Source organism: Helobdella robusta, assembly GCF_000326865.2.
Source record: "Helobdella robusta unplaced genomic scaffold HELROscaffold_44, whole genome shotgun sequence".
NCBI classification, from domain to species: Eukaryota; Metazoa; Annelida; class Clitellata; order Rhynchobdellida; family Glossiphoniidae; genus Helobdella; species Helobdella robusta.
The window spans coordinates 560,064-584,266 of record NW_008705063.1 but is presented as its reverse complement, the minus strand read 5'-3'; the positions used below and the strand labels follow the sequence as shown (position 1 = coordinate 584,266).

General features: G+C 30.4%; 3 protein-coding genes across 3 annotated transcripts; all 3 read left to right on the top strand.

The window, feature by feature from the left end:
* Positions 1-4,113: 4,113 nt before the first annotated feature.
* HELRODRAFT_85143 (hypothetical protein) lies at positions 4,114-8,490 on the top strand (the record flags this gene model as incomplete). The annotated part of the gene is made up of 12 exons (XM_009025839.1): positions 4,114-4,195; positions 4,470-4,543; positions 4,803-4,877; positions 5,345-5,419; positions 5,707-5,834; positions 6,118-6,226; positions 6,582-6,692; positions 7,055-7,141; positions 7,355-7,440; positions 7,905-7,983; positions 8,089-8,184; positions 8,395-8,490. Coding segments are annotated over 12 exons (1,098 nt in total), but the record flags the coding sequence as incomplete, so codon positions are not given.
* A 3,488-nt stretch (positions 8,491-11,978) lies between these two features.
* Positions 11,979-13,901, top strand: HELRODRAFT_177751 (hypothetical protein; the record flags this gene model as incomplete). Its single annotated transcript, XM_009025908.1, has 5 exons — positions 11,979-12,251; positions 12,568-12,703; positions 12,771-12,950; positions 13,265-13,342; positions 13,741-13,901. 5 exons carry the CDS (start codon positions 11,979-11,981, stop codon positions 13,899-13,901), a joined length of 828 nt encoding a protein of 275 aa, XP_009024156.1.
* Positions 13,902-14,320: 419 nt separating this feature from the next.
* On the top strand, positions 14,321-21,683 carry HELRODRAFT_177750 (hypothetical protein; the record flags this gene model as incomplete). Its single annotated transcript, XM_009025907.1, has 16 exons — positions 14,321-14,384; positions 14,565-14,714; positions 15,456-15,583; positions 16,320-16,440; positions 16,591-16,718; positions 16,856-16,952; positions 17,592-17,771; positions 17,855-17,982; positions 18,094-18,214; positions 18,781-18,914; positions 19,244-19,340; positions 19,812-19,949; positions 20,153-20,281; positions 20,912-21,024; positions 21,309-21,347; positions 21,573-21,683. The coding sequence occupies 16 exons, from the start codon at positions 14,321-14,323 to the stop codon at positions 21,681-21,683; spliced, it is 1,878 nt and encodes a 625-aa protein (XP_009024155.1).
* Positions 21,684-24,203: the final 2,520 nt, after the last annotated feature.

Here is a 24,203-nt window from a genome sequence, read left to right as displayed (position 1 = left end):
TTTAACTTTGAGACATTACCTATGTAATAATTTTGATTTAAATAAATAAAAAAACAATCAGATTATGAATATGTTTTGGTTTTGAGTATTCTTGAGCACGGCTGAAAATGGACTAATTTAGCACCTAAAATTCACAATCTTTTAGCTGTAACTTTATAACCTGACGTCCTATGACAAAAAGAATAGCAGATTTGTAATCAGCATACCCAAATTACCCTAGAACAACTAACAAAGTCTGAGTAGCAAAAAACTTGTTGCATAGTGTAATAGCACATGATAATATTCTGTCTGTCGGTGAGAAACTACTGTAAAGAAGACCTCGCATCACACACATTAATAGAACATTGTATGAATTTGAACCTGGTAGCTGCATAGCAGGACAAGGCACCTTTAACCATTAAGCTATCAGGCTTACCCATATTTAAACAGATACAGACATCAAACAATCTAATCTTTTTTATCCTCACCTATAGTTTGAGCGCAGACAATCACGTACGAGAGCCAAAATATTTTTTTCATTATTTATTTTTTGCTATTGATCCCTAAAATAAACAAACATAGTAAAAAAAATATAAACATTGGCGTCTATTCATTGAAAATTCAGTATCGATTCCATAATATACATGAAAGATATTATACAGGTATCCAGAGTTATGTGTATTATTCCATAATATACATGAAAGAATTTATACAGATATCCAGAGTTATGTGTATTATTCCATAATATACATTAAAGATTTTATACTGATATCCAGAGTTATGTGTATTATTCCATAATATACATTAAAGATTTTATACAGGTATCCAGAGTTATGTGTATTATTCCATAATATGCATGAAAGATTTTACACAGATATCCAGAGTTATGTGTATTATTCCATAATATACATTAAAGATTTTATACAGGTATCCAGAGTTATGTGTATTATTCCATAATATACATGAAAGATTTTACACAGATATCCAGAGTTATGTGTATTATTCCATAATATACATTAAAGATTTTATACAGGTATCCAGAGTTATGTGTATTATTCCATAATATACATGAAAGATTTTACACAGATATCCAGAGTTATGTGTATTATTCCATAATATACATTAAAGATTTTATACAGGTATCCAGAGTTATGTGTATTATTCCATAATATACATGAAAGATTTTACACAGATATCCAGAGTTATGTGTATTATTCCATAATATACATTAAAGATTTTATACAGGTATCCAGAGTTATGTGTATTATTCCATAATATACATGAAAGATTTTACACAGATATCCAGAGTTATGTGTATTATTCCATAATATACATTAAAGATTTTATACAGGTATCCAGAGTTATGTGTATTATTCCATAATATACATGAAAGATTTTATACAGATATCCAGAGTTATGTGTATTATTCCATAATATACATTAAAGATTTTATACAGGTATCCAGAGTTATGTGTATTATTCCATAATATACATGAAAGATTTTATACAGATATCCAGAGTTATGTGTATTATTCCATAATATACATTAAAGATTTTATACAGGTATCCAAAGTTATGTGTATTATTCCATAATATACATTAAAGATTTTATACAGGTATCCAGAGTTATGTGTATTATTCCATAATATACATTAAAGATTTTATACAGGTATCCAGAGTTATGTGTATTATTTCATAATATACATGAAAGATTTTATACAGGTATCCAGAGTTATGTGTATTATTCCATAATATACAGGAAAGATTTTATACTGATATCCAGAGTTATGTGTATTATTCCATAATATACAGGAAAGATTTTATACAGGTATCCAGAGTTATGTGTATTATTCCATAATATACATGAAAGATTTTATACAGATATCCAGAGTTATGTGTATATTTAATTTTCTCCCTATCCAACATCTTCAATATTCTTCCATCACTTTGTACCTTTATCTTCTGTTCACCGGAAGAAAAATACATTCTTTTAGTTACACACAGCCGAGATAAAAACCATTTTTTAAATCCTTTTTTGATGTTAATGTTGTTATGTGAGATTATTTCAAGTGCAAACCTTATTTCGAGTGAAAAAGAAAAAGAGAGAGAAAGAGAAAGAGAAATTTTTCTATATTATGAAGAGCTTCAGAAAAGAAATTAAAAACAGTTTGTTTTTAGATTTTTTCATGTTTTTTTTTCATGCTACATCGATGAATGAACATTTATGTTTGTACAAATAAGCAGTGTTTAACGTATGCAATGTTGATGAGTTTTTTGAACGGAAATTTCACACATACATAGATACATACGAACATACAAGAATATAGACACTATAACAGTCTGTTGTATGTGATGACGTGTATGAGGTTTTTTCCAAAGAAATGTCAAAACTACTGGAATCTTCTAATAAAATACATTCGTTCAACCAACTGTAGCAAAGATAGAGCTTTTGAAGTTTATCAAGAGAAACGCTCCTAAAACTTAACGAAACAATAAAATACAATTTTGTAGGCCATACACACACGCATACACCACACACAAACACACATACACCACACACAAACACACACACCATAAACAAGCTCACACACATACACAAATTACGCATACATGATACAATCCTAAGTTTTTCCACATAGACTCTTCGTTGAGTTCTTATTATAAACTGGGAGTAAGTACAAATCATACATCTCATGGGCTGTTATATACGAGCATTGTATTATAAATTGAAGTAAAAACTGTATTTTAACCTGTATATAAATAATTTTTGTCAACTAATTAATAATTAATTATTTGATAACTAATTAATAATTAAATATTTGTTAAACAATTTCATTTCGAAATAGATCTTAAAATAATAATAACTAGTTAAAATAATAAATAATCAAGAAATACTCCTATGAATAAAATGAAAATAAATGGATAAATTATATATAATTTAATTAATTAATTAATTAACAACTAAATAAATGAATAGATTAATAAGTAAATAATTATTTACTTTTATACATACACATAAGAAGTCAGCTAGCACTAAATCATAAACGTGCAGATATAAAGATATGTAACAAGGAAAAAAACAAACATCATATAACATGCAAGCCAGATTCCCTGTGCTAACTCTAAAACGCGTTCATACTAAATATTACTCATCATTAACATTATCAGTTGTTTTTTCTACTGCTTCTGTTTTGTTATTATTGTTGTTGTTGTTGGTGTTATTGTTGGTGTTATTGTTGTGTTTTATTAAGAAGTGTTGTTATTAGTGTTGTTGTGGTATATTATTTTTGATTTTATCGTTATTGTCTGCCAACTTTTTCATAAGAATCAGTCCTAAGAAGTTTTGCTGTTTATCTGGTTGAAACGGCTCGGACTTTATTTTTCTTTTGAAATGTTAGTATGTTCATTTTGAATTGAAGATTTAATTAATTATATTTTATTTTTAAACTTTTATAATATGATTTATTAATATAATATAATTTAATCTAATAATAATAATCTAATAATAATCTTATATAATTTATTATATACTAATATATATTTTTATAACTTTTCAATAATATGCAATAAAAATATCTAACGCCAGAATCAACGTTTTGAAATTATATTTTAAGCCACATCCAGGGAATTTTATTAGAATTATTCTTACTTTAAGCTTATACAATATAATTTTGAATTTTCAACATTTTTTTAGAAATGTAATGCTAGTAGTACTATAACTTGACATAATTTTGCCACTAATTCACTATTTTGTTTTACAATATCAAAACTCTTATTCAGTAAACGGATTCTTGTTTGATCAACAAAACCAAAAACTACAAAAAAATGGCTATGGCTGGTTGGTGGATTTTATTCATTTTTTTATAATACAGCTCTGTTAAACTCAGAGCCTCTTACGTGTTATTCTCTACATTTTAATAAACCTTTACTGCCACAAAGACTGCACTATCCACAACACACCACAACACACCAATTCAAGAATTGGCCATACTCGTACTATAGAATTTGAGTTTCAGACAGACACTACTCGAGCCGTGCCACTGCGTAATAGCATTATATGTAGTCCTCAAGATTCATTAATGTGAAAAATTTTAAATATGAGATAAAATAATTCCTTACAAAAATATTCCAAAAGGCTTGGTCAAGGCTAAAACATACAATTGGAAGGATACGAACTTGGAATTTTTTGGCTCCAAGGAGGAAAGAAGAGTTAAGAGTTAGTTGATTTTGTTATTTTTCTTGTTAACCTGTTTGTTAGATTCATTGAAGCAGAAAATTAAATCAGTCGAATTCCATTTTGAATATTTTTTGTCTGCTATTAATTAGGAAGAAAATGAAATCTAAAGTCCAAAAAATGGAACTGAATGGTTGAAATGATTACATGATGTTGATGATGACGATGACGACGACGATGATGAGGACGATGACGACCTAACGATGACGATGATAAAATCAATGACGAAACTTCAAACAATGACGTCACATTGCAGAGGAATCGGCCCAACACGAACCGGCCTGGCAAGACGTGGGGAAGAAAACTGGATTGAAAATATGGAGGATTGTTGTGAGGCATACCATTAAATTTCACCTTTGAGCCCTTCTACCAAATTTATATTATTTTTTATATTTGTTTATTTTATATTTCTTCAATTTTAAAAGCTTCATGTAATTGTCATAGAGATAGTTTAGCGTTATTTTTTCCAAATTACTACTCTATTGTTTTAACTTCCCAGCTTAAAAACATAAAAAATTAGTCTGATATTTCAACAAATATATAAAACAATTAATTAAAATAATAATTTTTTTCAAATATAAATATACAGAAATTCAAAGTGACAGACTGGCCAGAAGAAGATTACGGAAAGTTTTATAACGGAGATTCCTATATCGTTCTAAATGTTGGGGCTCTCATAAGTTTAACATTTTTTGTATAAAATTAGTTTTTCTACTTGAATTGTATTATTTTTTATATTTTTTTGGCATAAGCCAAAACATTTCATAATTCTAAAATTTTTTTTTCATAAAACTAGTTTTCCTACTTGAATTGTATTATTTTTTGGCATTTTTGTTTTACTTATGCCAAAACATTTTACAAAGATCTTCATAAATTCAACATCCAATCGTATGATAAACTGCCGGAAAAATATCTGAATATACGAACTAGCAAAGACACATTAAAAGGATCAAACACATACTTCTAACATGCACATCTAGCACTTGTAATACATACTTTTAACAAACACTTACACACACTTAGAACCTCTAACACACACTTTTATACTCACACACACACACACACGCACGCACACACACGCACGCACACACACGCACACACACACACGCACACGCACATACATCCCCACAGACCTTTAAAGGACATGACGAGAGTCAGTCAATCAAATATGACGCGCATTTTTGGATTGGAAGCAATAGCACGCAGGTTTTATGGATGAATGAATGAATGAATGGATGGATGGAAGGATGGATAGATAGATAAATGAATGAATGAATAAATGGATGGATGGATAGATAAATAGATGAATGAATTGATGCATCGGTCAGTCTGTCTCTCTTTTTATTTGCCATTTTTACCTCAATTTACCATGCATACATACGTACATCTATTTGTCCATCTATTCCGAAATCCATCTAACTATCCACCAATCCATCCACCCATATCCATTTGTTCATCCATCCATCCATCCATCCATCCATACATTAAACAAGGATGAATATGCCACGGCTGCCTACAAGACTGTAGAACTGGACAACTACCTTGACGATGCGGCTATCCAGCACCGCGAAGTTGAGGGATTCGAATCCGAACTCTTCCTCTCTTATTTCCCTTCTATCACGTGATTTTTAAATTTTTGTTTGTTTATTTGTTTATTCGTGATTGTTTTTTTTTCATTTAGCTGCATCATCATCCTTAAAATTTTTTTTGTTGTTTTTTTAGAATTTTCTCGATTAAATTTAAAAAATTGATAGTGCACTTCAAAAAATCATGGTCTTCATGAACTTTATCGTCTTCTTCATCTCCATCTTTATCACTATCACCGTTATCACCATCATCACTATCTTTATCACCATAATCGTCTTCATCTTAATCAGCATTTTCATAATCCCCATAACCCCCAGTATTATGGAGGGTGGTGCCGATAGTGGCTTCAGAAAGGTCGGCCCTACTGAGTACAAACCAAGGCTGCTTCATTTCTCTGGTTTCAAGCAGCATGTAACTGTTAGAGAGGTATGGCGATGATGACGAAGACAACGAAGATGATGGTGATGACGATGATGATGATGGTAATGGTGATAACGAAGATGATGATGACGGCGATGATGATGGTGGTGACGATGATGATGATGGTAATGGTGATAACGAAGATGATGATGACGGCGATGATGAAAATTGTAATTATTAACCTGAAGAATTGTCTATAATAATTGTTGTTATTTATTTTTTTTATGTTTTACTATTCAAATTAATTTTTCCTTTTATTTTACAATTTAATTTAATATATAATTTTTGAATAATAATTTAGAGTAGGACTATAATCGTAATAAGAATGAAAATAATAACAGCAATGGGCAATACAATTCAGGTTGCTCTGCATCCGAACCGCGTTGTAACAGGTGATGTGTTTATCCTGGACCTGGGACTCAAGTTGTACCAGTGGAATGGTAGAAAGAGTAGTAAGGATGAAAGATTTAAGGTGGGTTGAGTTGGCTAGGCGGCTTTAGTGGTATAATGGTTGAGGTGTCTGGCGTTGGTTTCGCAGTGACCTTGTTCGAATGCCGTGAAAATCCTTGTCTTTCACATGCGTTATGTGTGATATGTTGATTAACCTGTATGTTAAATTTTAACATGTTGATAAAACTGTATGTCAATGTTGCTGGAGAAATAATAATTTAAATAATGGAAAAAAAGAAATGTTAAATATTTAGCTCTATTCTAATGTTTTATTAATGCTTAGTTTAAACAGTTGTTTAATTAACCTACATGACGCAGAGAACTTATTTTATAACGACATTTTTATTGTTAACACTAAATAAATTTGACACTTCGAACCCATAGGCCAACCAATACTTGAACAATTTGAAGTCTGAACGCGGTGGAAATAGTTCATATGAGGTTCTTGAAGAAACTGACACTGCTCCAACTGTGAGTTTTTTTTTGAGAAATCATGCTCATATAAGCACAGCCTACATTTTTTGACTAGTATACTATTGAAGGTGTTGAAAATAAAGAAATCATTTTCATAATCATCACAGTCATATTTTTTCGTGTTTATTCAAATTAGAAAATATATTTGATTTATAAAATATCTTTGGTTCATTTATTTTGTGAAAAAAAATATAATTAAATTTGAACCAGCATGTGTTCTTTGAATCACTTACCGGTGAAGACGTTGAATACGAAGATAAGGTTGATTCAGAGGCGGAAATTAAAATCCTACATAAGTAAATTTTGTGTTTTTGGTAATTTTGTTCGTGACGTTGTTACCGCCGTTGCTACAGTTGTTGTTGGTGATGTTTTTGTTGATGTTGTTAGTGTGTTTTTTAAGTGCAAAATATAGAAACCCAGAAATTCAGCATCTTCAAAAGTCTGTTTGCAAAACACTCAAGCCTCTTTCATAAATATTATATTCAATTTAAGTCAACATGTTTTGGTTTTAAAAAACAATTACGGCGTTTTAAATATTATTTACCAATGAAATGACACTTCTTGACCAGCAAAAATTTTGATAGGTTTTTTCACATTTTAATGGCCATATAATGTTTATAACTGTTACCGATAACTGATGAAAATGAGTAAAACCTCAATTAAGGTTTTCAAAAATTTGATGTGATTCAAACGTCGTCATCATCGTCGTCGTCATCGTCATCATCATCATCGTCACCATCATCATTACCATCATCATTAGAGTCTCAGACGCAGCTGGACATTTGAAGTCCACAAAAGTGAAGGAAGGGGACATTACGATGGCTGACTTGGATTCTAAGGTTTTTTGACACACACACGCGCACACACACGCGCACACACACAAACATAACACACACACATGAAAACTCACATTTACACCTACACATAAAAACACACACACAAAGGACGTTTTCATTTTGGATACTGGTAAGGACTGTTTCGTGTGGATAGGCCATGATTCATCGCCAGGGGAGAAGCAAAATGGAATTGGATACGCGCATGTATGTTTTGAGATGTTCAACTTTGCGTTTTTTTTTTTAATTATTTTGTACATTTTTATTTAATTTGCAAGCTGAATCACTCACAAATTAAACTAATTCAAGTCTACGTGTTGAGGTGTTCAACATTGTATAACTTTTTGTTTTGTTAACTTCGCAAACTGAATCACTCACAAGCAATCGAGAAAATGTGGAAAAAACTTTCCCCAACAGAGTCATTTGATGAAGACCTCCCACCCCCTCATACCTGTCCATGTCATCAAAGAAGGGCAAACCAACAGGGCTTTCAATTCTGCTATTGCAGCTTAAACTCCGTGTTTGGAAGATCGAAAATGAAAGAAGTTTTGTAGCAGTAGCAGCAGCAACAGCAGTACCAGTGATAGTATTAGTAGTAGTAGTAGTAGTAATAGTGGTATTAGTGGTAGTAGTAGTAGTTGGAGTAGTAGTTGTAGAAATAGTAGTAGTAGTAGTAGTAGTAGTAGTAGTAGTAGTAGTAGTAGTAGTAGTAATAGTAGTAGTTGACGTAGTAGTAGTAGTAGCGGTGATTATAATGCTTGTAGTTGTAGTAATAGTAGTGGTAAATTAGTAGTAGTAGTAGCAGCAGCAAAAGTAGTAGTTGTGATCGTAGTAGTAGTAGTAGTAGAAGTAAGGGGGTAGGTAGTAGTAGTTTTAGTTATAGTAGAGTAGGTTTTGATAGAATAGTTATGTTTTTAAAAATATTTCGGTGTTTCTGAGTATGTTTTTAATTGTTTCAATGTGTAATTTATATTCTACTTAACAAAATGAATTTTTGATGTTATATGGTGTAAAGTAAACCTTATTAGTCAATTTTAAAGATTTAAGATTTTTAAAAACGTGGCTTCATTTTTTTTTCTTTTCCTTTCATTTTTATCAATAAAAATGTCAATTGAATTAATTTAGTTCAGTATTTGTTCAGTTCCAAATTCTAGACAAGGGTGAATTAACAAGTAGAGAACTTTATCATTCCTGTCGTTCGTACATTACAACAGGTACTGTTCACAAAATCGTCGTTTGGTGTGGCTGTTAAATATAAATCTGTATGTGGGGTGTCAGTGTTTTACACAAATAAATATGTAAGTTGGTTTGTATGTGTGTTTGCGAGTGTGTGTGTGAGTGTGTGTGCGTATGTCTGTGTATGGGTCTTTTTTGATGTGTGTGTGTGTGTAAGTTTGTGTGTAATGTAGTGTTGTCTAAAAGCAAAATTAGTTTTAGCTGTTGAAAACTTGACAGTCAACATCATACGATGCATGTAGTTGAATGGGGAGTTCTACCTGTTTTCAAGGTGAGTCTGAACATCGAACGGAAGGAGTTGTTTTTGCAAGTTTTAACTGCGTGAATCATTAAATAGTTTATGTATTGTGCTTTTAAAAAGTTCTCGCTAAATTTAAACGTAAATAAAAAACTAAAAAATTTCAAAAATAATTATTTTGTTGACATGTGTACTCGTTGACATTATGGTTTGAAACATGTGTGTCGTGTATGTGTGTAGAAACGAATATGTTGTGTGTGTGCTGGTTATGTATTTTGATATGGGCATTTGACACATTATGGGACTTTTTATACCATGTATGTTTATACAGCCTCCATGTTATGGATGTGTGACATTGCTAAAGATAATTAGATCGAAGAATTGAAAATTGTATGTGTTTGAATTATCACTATTCCAAATATGCACTAGCGTCGTAAACAGTTTAATAAATTTGCACCAAAGCAGCGGTACGAAAAATCTCACATACATTAGTACTCCCATAACGTTCACAAGTTGTCTTCGTTTTACCCAAATTGAAATTAGAGTTCAGAAAGATCGCTTGCTTCATGTCAAAAAACATCGGCCTCAAGAAATTTCAACAATTACATACACATTGCTCAACTACAACTACAGGTGCAATTGATACTGTATAACTACCGCTAAGCAAACCAAACCACACTCACCGACAACAATACATGTCATGTCCAAACATTCAATTGGATATGAGCTTTCAAAATATTTTTTTGGTAAGAAGCGTGAATTTTAAAAGTTTGTCATTATAAAAAATAACTGACATCTGACGTTTGGGAGAAAAAAATTCACCATAAAAAAATATTCAATTTAAACAGTAAAGTTTTATTATTTAAAAAATATTTGCACTTTATGACATTTAAACTCAGTGCAAGTTTATTTACAATTAGTTAATTTACAAGTTTGTTAATATTATTTAAAAATTGTAAGTACGTATAAGCAAATTAATTTGAAATTTCTTCGTTGTGAATTGTATGCCTTACGGTCATAATGAAATATATTGAGATTATATAAATGCAGGCAAATTGTTTAAAAACAGACGTTTCTGACCCGGCGATGTTACTAGAGCGCGCATGAAGGCACGTCTCTGGAACTAGCAGCAGGTTTAGATCATGGGACCTCAGATGCGTTCAAGATAAGCTGACGACTTCTTTGCAAACCTCTATTACCATTAAAATGGTGCAAGACAATTTATTGACTTGTAGACTAGAGTTGATATTTTCAAGATTATTCTTTTTTTGACGGTTAGCCAGTGCAGTTGTCTCAGTATTGGTGATACGTGATCACATACTTTAAACCGCCGACGACAACTTTTGCTGCTCGATTCTGCAATGACTATAATAAAGCAAGTGATTTTTTTTGTTGTTAGTATAACGGACTATAACAATAATCAATTCGTGAGTGTACAAAAACATATGAGCAGAAACAACACTCCCAAATTTTGAACTTGTCATGATATGACAACAACATACACTTCACAAGTATTGAGAATATACCTCACTATACTAATTGCTAAACACCACCAGCTGACACTAGTTCTACATACTTATCCCTTTTTAGATTATACCGTATTTTTAACAGTTTTCATTAGCAAAACAGTGTTTCTACCAAATAATCAAAGAACATAAATGTTAAAGATGCAAAGTTTGATTATATTTACAAATATCCCGCTTGAAAAGATCCCATTTTTCATGAAGGCTCCAGCTGTCCTGCCTTAAACCTGTCTCTGCCACATTAAGATTTATTAAAACTTCCTCTTCATAAAAATCAATGAAGACAACGAACTCTCTTTGCATTTCAATTTCTGTTCCTTTTCTATTTCAGAATATCAAATGATAATAATGTTTTATTCCAAAAAAGTAAAATGTAAAAGTTCTTGTTATAACTAACTAAAAACAAGATGATTTTATTGGTCAACCATTGGTCAACCATTTTTTAATGAGACCGTTATTGGTCAACCATTTATCCAATCGTAGTGCTTCAAGAATATTTATAAAATTGAAATGATTATATATATAAATATAAATAAAACAGACTATTACAATGATCAATTCTTTTATATATATATATATATATATATATATATATATATATATATAGCAAAAATACTCTATTTGAACAATTATATATATTCTTATATATCAATTCTTATATATATATATATATATATATATATAGCAAAAATACTCTATTTGAACAATTATATATATTCTTATATATCAATTCTTATATATATATATATATATATATATATATATAGCAAAAATACTCTATTTGAACAATTATATATATTCTTATATATCAATTCTTATATATATATATATATATATATATATATAGCAAAAATACTCTATTTGAACAATTATATATATTCTTATATATCAATTCTTATATATATATATATATATATATATATATATATATATATATATATATATATATATATAGCAAAAATACTCTATTTGAACAATTATATATATTCTTATGCGTTCGTCGAATGCAATGTTTCAAACAACATTTGAAGGGATTAAACGTTGAAAATGGCGAATTTCTCTTACAAGAAATACTTCATTGTAATTCTTCTATCAGTGTTTTATCATATCTTGCAGTTTCAGCCTCAAAAAGCTGTGTTGTTCAGCATTTTTCAGCTGTGTTGTACAGTTACATTTCTGTTAGCAACCAGAAAACGAACATTTGTTTCGATGAAGCCATGGATGGAGTTTTGAAACTGTTGGCTGTTTATGCTGCCCAATGCATCCACAAGTGTCTGGTCAATCAAAAAATGTCATCTTTGTTCAACGTTTTGATTTCTATTAGTTCATTATATTTTCTATATTCAACTGTTACATGTGGTTTCATATGAACCTAGTAATTTGAACTTTTTCTTCACAAATTTTAGTGAAATAACTGAGATTAAACTAAACACATACATGAGAAACATAAATATGTTGTTAAAAAAATAGATCAGTTAAATTATTTTCAATGAAACTTACGGTGTCAAAATGTATTTCAATGAATAATAACCGATATAAATAAGAAAAAATTACAATATTATTTCATTCAATCCAACAAAATTTTGTAACCAGCAAGCAACCGGCGTGAACTTGAGAGGCATCAACCACAGGACATCAGTGAGATCTTGTTTGTGTGTTCCGAAAATGAACCTTCTGTATAACGTAACTACTGATCTGACTGGAGGATGCCTGGCGTATATGACTCACGGTAAGTATCAATGTGCATATAAATTGTTGTAAAATAATTAATTTTTTTCTTCGAAACCCTTCACAAGACTGTCCATCCGAATTCGACTACATAGTAAAAAATAACAAGTGTTACAACTATCAGCCATCAGGAAACACTTGGAACAATTCCAGAGATATTTGCAATGCTCTGCTCAACTCCCATCCCCTTATCATTGATGATTCTAATGAACTTTATGTTCTCAGCTCTTATCTCAAGGTCATCAAAGGTAACAATTTTTACAATCTTTGCGGTAATTTTATTTTAAAATTATTTTTAAAAAACTTGTCAAATTTTATCATTATTAAAATTAAGTCACAGATTAAATGCACAATAAAATTTGAAATTAACTTTATTATTGTATAACCACAGATTTTTCGTACACTTGGACCGCTGGCTTTCGACCGTACATTTTTTACTATTTTTGCGGTAATTTTATTTTGAAATTAATTTTGAAAAACTTTCCCAATTTCAACATTAATATAATTAAGTCACAGATTCACAATAGAATTTGAAATTATCTTTAGTATTTCCTAACCACAGATTTTTTGATGGTTTGGACAGCTGGCTTTCGATCGTACATCAATAGAACTTCTTTTTTCATCTGGCAACCCTATCCAGGTATTAATAGAATTACTCAAAATTGTTAACTGTAAAAATTTGCACCGTCCATCGTGGCATGGAGATATTTTGAGTGATTGCTGATGTTCAACCCATCGTTCGTAGCGTACAAATTAATTATCTCAGAATGTTAATATTAATAAATGCTGAATTATTAAATAGACTGAATTAATTAAATTATCATTACCACCAACAACAACAATTGCAGTTTTTTCACTATGATTAGCTATCTCATCAAAATTTGAAATACAATCATGTTTGCAAAAATGTTATCTATTATAGAATTTTGTATTCATGGGCATTAACCAAATTTTTTTTAGGTAGAAGTTTGAAGATGTTTATATGACCATTTTAACTAGCATAGTTTCTTTATTGAAAAATTTCAACATTAAAACCAGGAAAAGAGAGTCCAATCAGTTACTACTCCTGGTGGAATGGTGGTGCAAACTTAGTGAACCTTAATATGAACTGCATTGTATTCGTAACCGAAATAAACCGCATGGAGAATAATTATTGCGGCAGTTCGTTTTCCGTTCTATGTGAGATCGATGTTGAGTAGTTTTAATTCAGTTTCAGGCTAAAATTGACCTGCCGAAACATTTTGACGGTGAAGCAATATCTTCATTGGTGACAACTTTGAGGGATTTATAATAATTATAACGATTTGCACACATTGACCATAGTACTTTAAACATTCATCTTTTTTGAACTTTTTTATTAATTTGTATTGTTTTTTGACGGGATGGCCAAATGGTTGAGGACGCCTGGTTCGAATTCATAAACTAATAAGATGTCTTTACTAGGTTTTCATCTTTAAAATCTCTTACCAAATCATCAATTACAAGATACTTGTTTAATTCACTTCAAACAAGAAAAACATTTCAAGGCAACTAAAATTTAAAACTAAGCTTCAAAATGGTATTATATAAGGAGCCTGCTAAGATAGAAACAGTGGTATCTTGTTCAAGTGTTCCAAAAATGAACATCTTGTATAAGGTAACTACTGATCTGACTGGAGCATGTCTGGCTTATATGACTCATGGTTATTATAATGAATGAATAAATATATAAATGAATGAATGAACGAACGAACGAACGAACGAATGAATGAATGAATAAATGAGTGAATGAATGAAAATTGAATGGATGAATTAATACATACATATGTATATATTAATTTAACTGACATGTTTTATCTGGAATGCATTATCTACTCTACAAGGTTGTCTAAATGAATTCGACTACGTTGTAGAGAGCAGCCAACGTAACAAGCAGGAACCTGTCAAGTACGGAAGGAGCGTCTCTAGAGTTACCTGCAAAGCTCTAATTCATTCACACTCATCTTTCACGAAATCTGAATTAATGGGTCTCGGTGACATTTTCCCTCCTACTTGCATACATAACAGTAGTAGTAGTAGTAAAAATAGTAGTAGCAGTAGCAGTAATTTACGCCGTAGATATTCAAAGGAGCCACAGTATGATGACAGCCGATCCTAGCCTGATTTGAAACTATTCGCTATGGCTGCTTCCACAAGTTTACTTGGCAATGAATTGCAAAGATTTGCTGATCTATTAAAATAATAATTGTCCCTCTGCCGTAGTTGTGTTATCTCTTCATAGTATATACAATATTTAAAAAGGTAAGTAAGGTAAGGATTTTCTCAAATCAGAAATCATACCTATTGTAATTAACCTACCAAACTAAGAAAATAAATGTTATGGATACAGATTTTTTTCTACGTCATTGTAAACAAAATAATCCCAAAACAAAAGTTTATAATTGTAAACATCTATTTAAGATAATTCGTTAATGTCAAAATATTTTTCGTCAACAAAATTTTCAAAAATTTTTAACATTTATTTTTTTGGGTCTATACTAATTTGTTATACCCCAAGTAGGTTTTTTATTTTGATTCAGTAACGATGGACTTTTGTCTGTGTGTAAGTTGTGTGTGTATGTGTGTGAGTGTGTGTGTGTAAGTGTGTATGTATGGTTTGTATGTATGGTGTGTGTGGGTGTGTAAGCGTGTGTGTATAGGCACCAGCAAATCTAAATTGATGTGCTAAATAAAGATATAATTTTTATAACATTTAAACTGTAAAAATCCTTCAGATATATATGGAGACAAATTCAAATATAAAGGGTGCTTTCAAAGCATGAAAGAACTTCGTCTTGGACATTTTGATACTTTAAAAAGTTGCTACGACTTCTGCCATCAGCACTTGTTCTACGGAATGACGGTTGTTTGATTATAAATAACTTGTTTGACTTTTTTCCATGCTTATCATAATTTTCATAATTTGGTTTGGTCTGATTTTCTCCAAAATGACTTATTCTTTTATTTTGAGTTTTGTCGTTTTTTCTAAAGCTTAAAGCACGCTTCAGTTTGCAATTTATTGAGAATGATTTGTTAGAAATAATCATTGTCAAAGTTAAATTACTTTTTCGCTCTTTTACGCAACATCATCGTTATCATTAGAACTACCAATTGGGTTCAAAAGGTATTTAAAATGATATATCTACTTTAATAACCATCAAATAAAAGAAGATGTTATTTGTGTGATAGAGAGAATGACAAAGAATCCAATACTTGCTGTGCAGTTTGTAAGAAAATGTTTGTAATGAACATTTGTTAAGAATTTGCAGCAACTGTCATAAGTAAAAATTAATTGACTGATAAAATTTGTTTTTCTAGATGTTCGTTAATATTTCTGTTTTAATAAATTAATAACAAAAATAATAAATAAATTAATAAAGATGATATACAAACATATCTGTTAAAGTTTTTCAATGTAAAAATACTATTGGGGTTCATTGGACCCCAATGGTATTTAATGCTATTAAACAAAGCTTGTATTTCCAGGGTTATTTTTCATTTTTTCATAATTTCTTACTTCAATCAAACCTATGTACCTCGACAGTAACAAATTTTTGAAAACTTTTAATTAAAAATGATATCTCGATTAAATACAACAGAATAAAAAAGTCTGCAAGTGTGCAGACAGTATTGGTGAAGAGCTGGATCCCGAGAAATGCAACATCACTTGCACTGATGAGCATTCGTGTGGAGGGTACGATGCTTATTCCATTTATACATGTGAGAGTTGATTTCATCTTGCAGACGTTGTAATAGAAAAATCTTTTTATTTAATACATTCTCTCAAATTGAAACCAATTTTTTTTTAAATTATAAATTTGAATTGCTAAGTTTTACATAATTTCTAAATTATTTTTTTAAATTTGGAAGATAAAAGAGCGGAGTTGGTTGGGTGTTTCTTATACGTGAAATTTGAACCGGATGGAATTAATCCACCAGGGAACATTCCGTGCTCAAGACAATGTTACGATCTTGGCCATCATTTCAGTGGGACTAAAGTAATGTTTTTGGAAATTTTTAAATTGATTTTTAATTTTTATTGAATTCCGATTAAGATTAAATTTTAATGTAATTTGGTTTTCCAATCGATTTGATGATCTTATGAACAATTTTCATTCAGCAAAATAATTTTTAGATAGAATTATGCATGTGTGGAGATAATTTCAGCTTCAAAAACCAGATCAGCAAAGAGCAGTGCAGGAACTCTTCTAAAAATATTTTAGTCTCGGATGGTTAATATCAACATTTAAAACATTCACTCACACATAAACACACGCACACACAAACACACACACACATGCACACATTCGGACACACAAAGTCTTAAATTTATATTTATTCCTTATTATTCCAGTGACACTAGATTCGGACATTCCAAATAGAACGCCAGTGTTCAATTATTGTATGAACGATAGGAAATTAATCAGGGAGTCTTTCTGCAAATCTGGTGTTTGCGCGCCTGGTTGGATTGGACCGCTCTGTAATGTTAAAAGTGAATATCCTATTCTGTGATCAGAAATATTTTAAATTATGTTATAATCGTAACATTAGTCACGTTTGTAATTTCAAAAATTAATGAAGGTGTCCTTGTTCACAAAATGACTAAGTTAATTTTCATTTTATAGCGCTTCTGATATTTTGATAAAATTGTTTTTACCTCTATTTACATACGCACATGAAAAACTTAACCCAAAATAGGCGGATTTTTATTGTTGGCTTGAGTAAAAAAACCTTAAGAAACAAATTTTTTTACTCAAGCTTACAATAAAAATCCGCCTATTTTGGGTTAAGCTTTTCATGTGCGTATGTAAATAGTAAGTTGTTTATTATATGAATTAATTCCAACAAAAAAACTGAAATCACTCCAACAGATGAGACCAATTCAATCGTCGAAGCGACCACCGCAAGTGTTGTTGTGAACAACTGTGACGTGCAAAATGGTGGGTGTGGGGAGTTGGTGTGTATCGAGGTCGATTCTTATGAGGAAGATGATGAGGCGGGTTCCAGTATCAGATGCTACGAGGGAGACAAGGAGGCCATTGTAGGGACAGGTTTAATGGCGGTTCCTTAAATTTTTTTAACAAGTTGTTATAAGCATTTTTCTCATGAACATTGCAAAAACGTTTTTTTGCAGCCGAGAGCCAAGATAATTTAGTCTACAAAGGGTGTTTTACAAATATGAAGGAAAAGAATGACTTCCAAACCGACTCTGTAAAATCCTGTGACAAAATTTGCAGCTTTACATTATTTTACGGAATTAAAGTTCGTGTGATTACATATTTTCTGGTTTTAATTTAGCGTTTAATTTTAAAATTATAAAAATTAAACATCCGATTATATTTTTTCATAATAATTTTCAATTTGGTCCAAAAGAATAAAAATGTCTGCACATGTTCAAACGCTGTGGAGGAAGAATTGAACGCAGAAAAATGTGATAAAAAATGTTCAGACGGATTCTCGTGTGGCGGAATAAGCACGTACTCAGTCTACGCCAGTAAGTGATAATTTTGTTTGGGATTGAGACATCGGTTATATGAGATATGTATCTGTATGATGCTGGTTACATAAAACTTTAACCTAGCGGGTTTGTTAGGAGTTCGCTTGCTTTTTATCAAATGCTATATCAAATTTTTCAATAACTTTTTGACAACTGGTTCAACTAAAATTTGGTATGCTTGCTCTATTCCTATAAAAAATAATTATCAGACTTTAATAAATTGATTTAATTAATGAACGAAAAATTTGCAAAACTTTGAAGCAAGTAACTAGTTTTAAGCTGCATTCCGTGCAACAATTAGTGCGATATAGTGCGAGGTGATCCTTTTGATTCAAAACACCGTGTCATACAAATTTTAGATTTTCAATGCAGATGCTTTATAGTTGATTACGTGCAGCCATGTCTGGCAGTTTAATGTGTTTTTCAAAAATTATTAACTCTAGTAAGTAAAATTTCACTTACATGACCATGGTTTTGAAAAAATTTTCTATTTTATACTTGTTTTATAAACTATTATCAGTTAGAAAACTTTCAAATACTTAATTTTTCATGTGAACTGTCAGAATTCTATAACGAATCTATGAATGTTGGCTGTTTCAAATACTTGCAACTTGAACATCAAGAAAATAATTCATTGACCAGACCTCTTTGCTCAATAAAGTGCAAAGAACTTGGCTATCGATTCAGCGGAGCAAATGTAATTTTATAAATTTCCATAAAATTTTTTAGAGTTTACATATTTGAAATAAAATTAATTAGTTAAAATTTAAATTAACAAAAAAATAATTCACTGTAAACAAACAAAGTATTAAATTTGTAGAGACACAGTATGTATGTGGCCAGATGCTCATATATTTTCAAAGTTTTCATAGTTTATTCATAATCATCAACATATCAAATAAGTAAATAAAAGTTATTTATATTATATATAAATTAATAAATAAATATATATATATATAATATTGTATGTCTTCTGAATTGTTTAATAGGATGTAAGATAACATTCTTCCACCATTTCCCATTTAGGCTGTCAATTGCCAGTGCGACAATAAATTTACATTCAAAGATCAAGTCAACAAAGAACAATGCACGCCATTGTCAATGTTTTTCACGCTAACTGATGGTAGCACATACGATTTTTTCAATTTATTAGTTCTGAATGACCTGAGTCTATAAAACTTGAAACATGTACAGGAATTATTTGTAAGCAGTACTGTCCTAACACCATGATAAACAGTTTTTTTAATGACTCTCCGTCTGATGAGAATGTATTTGATAGATGAATTTATACGAATTTATAAGATTTCACAGTTTTTAAAGGTAAAAATTCTTCAATCTAGGTGTGAATTTTCAATAATCCGACGCATATTATTGCATCTAATATGTAAAAACTAAAAACCACAGCATACAATAATTGCTGCTATATAAGGAGAAACGTTTTGCTGCTTTTGGTAATTAAATTTTAATTAATTAAATTTTAACGATATTAAGTCTAAAACGCTGACAAATTTCTTTAAATATTGGTTAGGAGTTTAATTTTTAAAAATTAAACATCTGGTCACACTTACATATCATACTCAAATTGTTGATTTAGTTTCACCTGAATTGGAAGTCAACTTCAAACCTTCCAAATACAACTACTGCATTAATGACAGAGAGGAGAATATGAAAACATACTGCCGATCTGGTGTTTGTAAGCCTGGTTGGACTGGAGCACTCTGTGATTATAGGGGTACAAAATTTTGTTCTTTGATTAATAAATTAATTTATTTGGGCACATGCTTCTAATTTATTTATTCTCATTAAATCAATTGTAAAGTTGTTTTTTGACTAAAATATCATAGCTCAACAACACGAAAAAAATGTTCTCAAATCTTCTCAAATCATCTTTCCCAAAACTGAGTGAAACAACAATAAGCTAATAACCAACGACAGATTGTGAAGAGAACAACGGTGGATGTAAAAAAGAGATGAACTGCCTGGAGCAAACCGTCAACAACGTGACGATCAACAAATGCCTGTGTAGAGAAGGATTCACGTCTGACATTTTCAATGAGTGCAAAAGTAACCAATCAAGTTTTGTTTCTTTCATTCATACATTGCAATTTTAAATGCTCTAGTTTGTCGAAAAATATTAGGGCAGAGTTTAAGAAGATACTCAAATGTGAGACTGCCTCAGTGTCTCCAAAAAAATCCTTTCAAAGAAAAAGAAAAAAATTCAAAATATACATTGATTGTTACTTAGTGCTCGGAAAAAACTAGTTTTTATACAAAAAAACTTCACTAAAATTTATGAAAAATTGCGTGAATAAACCGCGAACTCTTTTAAAAGCCATTTTTCGAAACTGATAAAACTCCTGAAACCCGGTTCGACTGCCAAGAGAGAACTGTTTTTGTATGCTGAGGTGTTTGATGAGATATGGCATGTGAATAAAATGTTTAGCATTTTAGTAAATGTTTAGTCAAAATTTATTACTGAACTAAGGTTACATTCAACGAAAGTTTAAAAATCGGTACTTATGCATACAAATAAAAATGTTTAAAATGCTTAGTGGTATTTTTACCAGATTAATTTACGGAATATAACTTGGTAATATCTTCTATATATAACATTCTACAAAATGTAAATTATTGGAAAATGTTGTAAAATTTTGTTAAATTGTTCGTAATATTTTGACAAAATCAAAAATTCAGAAATACCAAGCAGACATAATCTGGCTTCAGCGTACATTTACATGATCATGTTAGGAATATCACTTACACTGCTGCTAATAACAATGCTACATGCGGTCTGGTATTTCAGACGGGTGAAAACGCAGCGATTTAGTTTGTTAATTTTCTTTTATTGATTTTTTTTATGAAATTTTGATCTATGAAAATTGTTGTTTGCATTCTTTTATTGGCTGGCAAAAAATGTTGGTCATAATTAATAAATGTTTTTAATGTTTTTTCCAATGAACATAAACAATTTTTCTCGAAACAAAATTTCGTCCAGATAATTTGAAAATTGACATTATCATTCAATCAATTAGTTTATAGAGCGCTTTTTACGTGATGTTCAACCGCGCTCCTCAATGAATTTTGCAAACAGATGGGTCTTGAGATTCGCTCAGAACTTCGTGATGAAGTAGTAAGAAAAGGAGTTAGAGAGTTCCAGAGAAAAGGGCCATAAAAAGCAAAAGCAGATTCAGCAAAAAGTGTTTAACACAAGTTAGGAAGAAGCGAGAATAACAAGACGATCGTAAACTGGCGCGTTTAGGTTCAATTAATATGTCTAATAAGTACTTAGAAAGTAATTTAGATAGAGACTTACACATAAATGTCCAAATTTTAAAAGTTATTCTATATTTTATAGGTAACCAGTGCAAGAAAACAAGATATGGAAATATATGAAAAAAGAAAGGGGCACAAGCAACTAGACGAGCAGAAAGACCACAGTAGAGCGAGTTACAATAATCATTCCTAGATAAGACTAAGGAAGTGACCAGAAGGAGAAAAGTAGGATCGTCCAGAAAAGGCAAAAGCTTTTTTTATTCTTGGTAGATGAAAGTAAGAACTTCTAGCAACGCTATTAATCTGAGAAGAAAAAGATAAAGCCCAGACTACAAAACTTGTTTTAGAATCAGGTAAGATAATAGGAGGAATAGTAATAGTGTATAGATTTAGATAACAATTGGTATCTTTCAGTTGATTTTAGTTTTCCTCATTTTAAAATTGTATTTTATAAAATTTTAAAAAGATTTTGAAACAATTTTTTCCATCAACTGGATAGGTCAAAACTCTGAAGGTAATTTTAAAATTAAAATTTTATTATTTATAAATTGTTTTTAATTTAATTAATTCCAGTAAAATAATTCTACCAAAAATGATAGAGTTTGTATTAACAAATAGTATATAAAATTTGTGAATCGTTCATTGTCAACTGTTCCGTTGACAATGAGCGATGAGTGACAATCGAGGTGAGGGCGGCGTGATGGCTCAATGGTTAAAGGCGCTCCTCAATGAATTTTGCAAACAGATGGGTTTTGGTCTTGCTATTGCTATGACTGGGTTCGAATACAAAGAGATCCCCGCCTATCATATGCAATGTGTATGATGCGTGGTTTTCACGCGTATTGATATACGCTGTGTGTGTTTGTCGTTGAAACCTCTGAAGCAAACGCAAAAGAGAGAGAGAAACCTATAACTTTTAATGGTAGAATGGAATAAATAATTTAATAAGTTATTTAGACATCTTAATACGTATATGATAAATGTAATAACACGCTGTTCTAATGTAGCATAAGAAACGAAATATAATCACATTTATAAATATCAATTAATTTAAAATTTTCAGAGGGATTTCACACTCCCAGGAGTAATTCAAATTAATATGACACTTATATGAAATTTAAATTTAAGATACGTGTAGTGTAGTGTTAAAGGTAGAGAGGCTGATCATTTTTTTTTATTTGATCCGATTTTGAAGATAACTGGCTGGTAGAACGCTGCTACACCACCGTTTACACAAATTTAAATTTCAAATTATTCGTTTTTAATGATATGATCATATATCATTATATGGCATTTGAGTTATAACATTTTAAAAGTAATTTAATTGCTCTACAGAAACCTCAGAAACTCGGTCAAGCATCTATTCAATGTAGAATTTGCAGCAAGTGTAAAATTTTATAACCGGAAAATCTTTTTTCATTTACATTAATTTGAAACTATTTAGATTTTGGTAATTTATTATTTAATTTTTATAAAAAAAATTCATTTTAGACTTGTTTCTCTAATTTTTATAAAACGTTTTAACATAGAAAACATTACATCAAACTCAGCGCTGAGCAATCATATTTTTTTAGATTTTAGAATCCACACCCAATTTATTGAAAAAATAGCAAATCTACAAACTTATTTAGCGTGAATATAAACTGTGTGTCGATTGAATTTGTTTTATTTGTAATAAAATTTTTTTTGATATTTTTATTCTGGATAGCAAGTGCTTTTGAGAAATATTCTGTTCATAAAAGGCTTTTTATAAATGTCATGAAAAAAATTTCCTTTTGTAATACCAGCGGTACAACCAGTGTTTTTCATTTTGAGGAGATAATTTTTGAAATGTAACGCTGATGAACTATTTTTGTGCTAATTCTAATGATTTTTGTTAATTTCGGTTATTTGTTGGCTGATGATATTCAAAATTCTCAAGTTAGTGACCATTTTTGGCTAATTTACTTATATTTTATTACCATATTTTTACACAAAATCTAATGCTTTTTTATAGTCTATTTGAGGGAGACATGCAGTTGAAAGCGACATAAGTATATATTGGGTAAATAATTTAGCAAAAGATTTAAGCATTATTGTAATAGTATATGATACATTTAATAAATAAAATATTCTAGTTAATTTGGAAGTGTTTTCACGGTTTGTTAATTATATTTTGATTCTGCTGTTTTGCTTTTTCATTTACGTCAAAAAATTAGTTATCTATGAACATGTTTTCAGTTTAAGAGCTACACGCGAATAAACAAAAAGTATAATCGTTTTATAATTAGATAAAATATTTTATAGCTACACCATAATGAATCGTGAATGTATTATTTTAAAATTCTGAGTATAATTAGAGAATGATCACCAAAAGGTCACGTACCGAACCTTCAAGAAGATTATATGTGTGGATTTTCGTTGCGGTTATCTATTCCCGACAATCAATGGAAAGTAAGCTGCTCATTATCAATCATTAAACATTTTAAATGCAACGTGAGTGACGGTGTAATGGTAGTTGTCCTGGCGTTGCTGTTGCAGTCACTGGATTCGATTTCACAGACATCCACGCTTATCACATTCTATGTCTGTGTGATGAGTTAATTAGCAAGTCCTCTGTGTTTGTTGTTGAGACTCCTAAGAAAACACTGAAAATGCTGGTGAATTAGTATCCACCAGAGTGCATTGCAATTTTTATGTTCAATTTTTAGGAAGGGAATATATATGTGTGTGT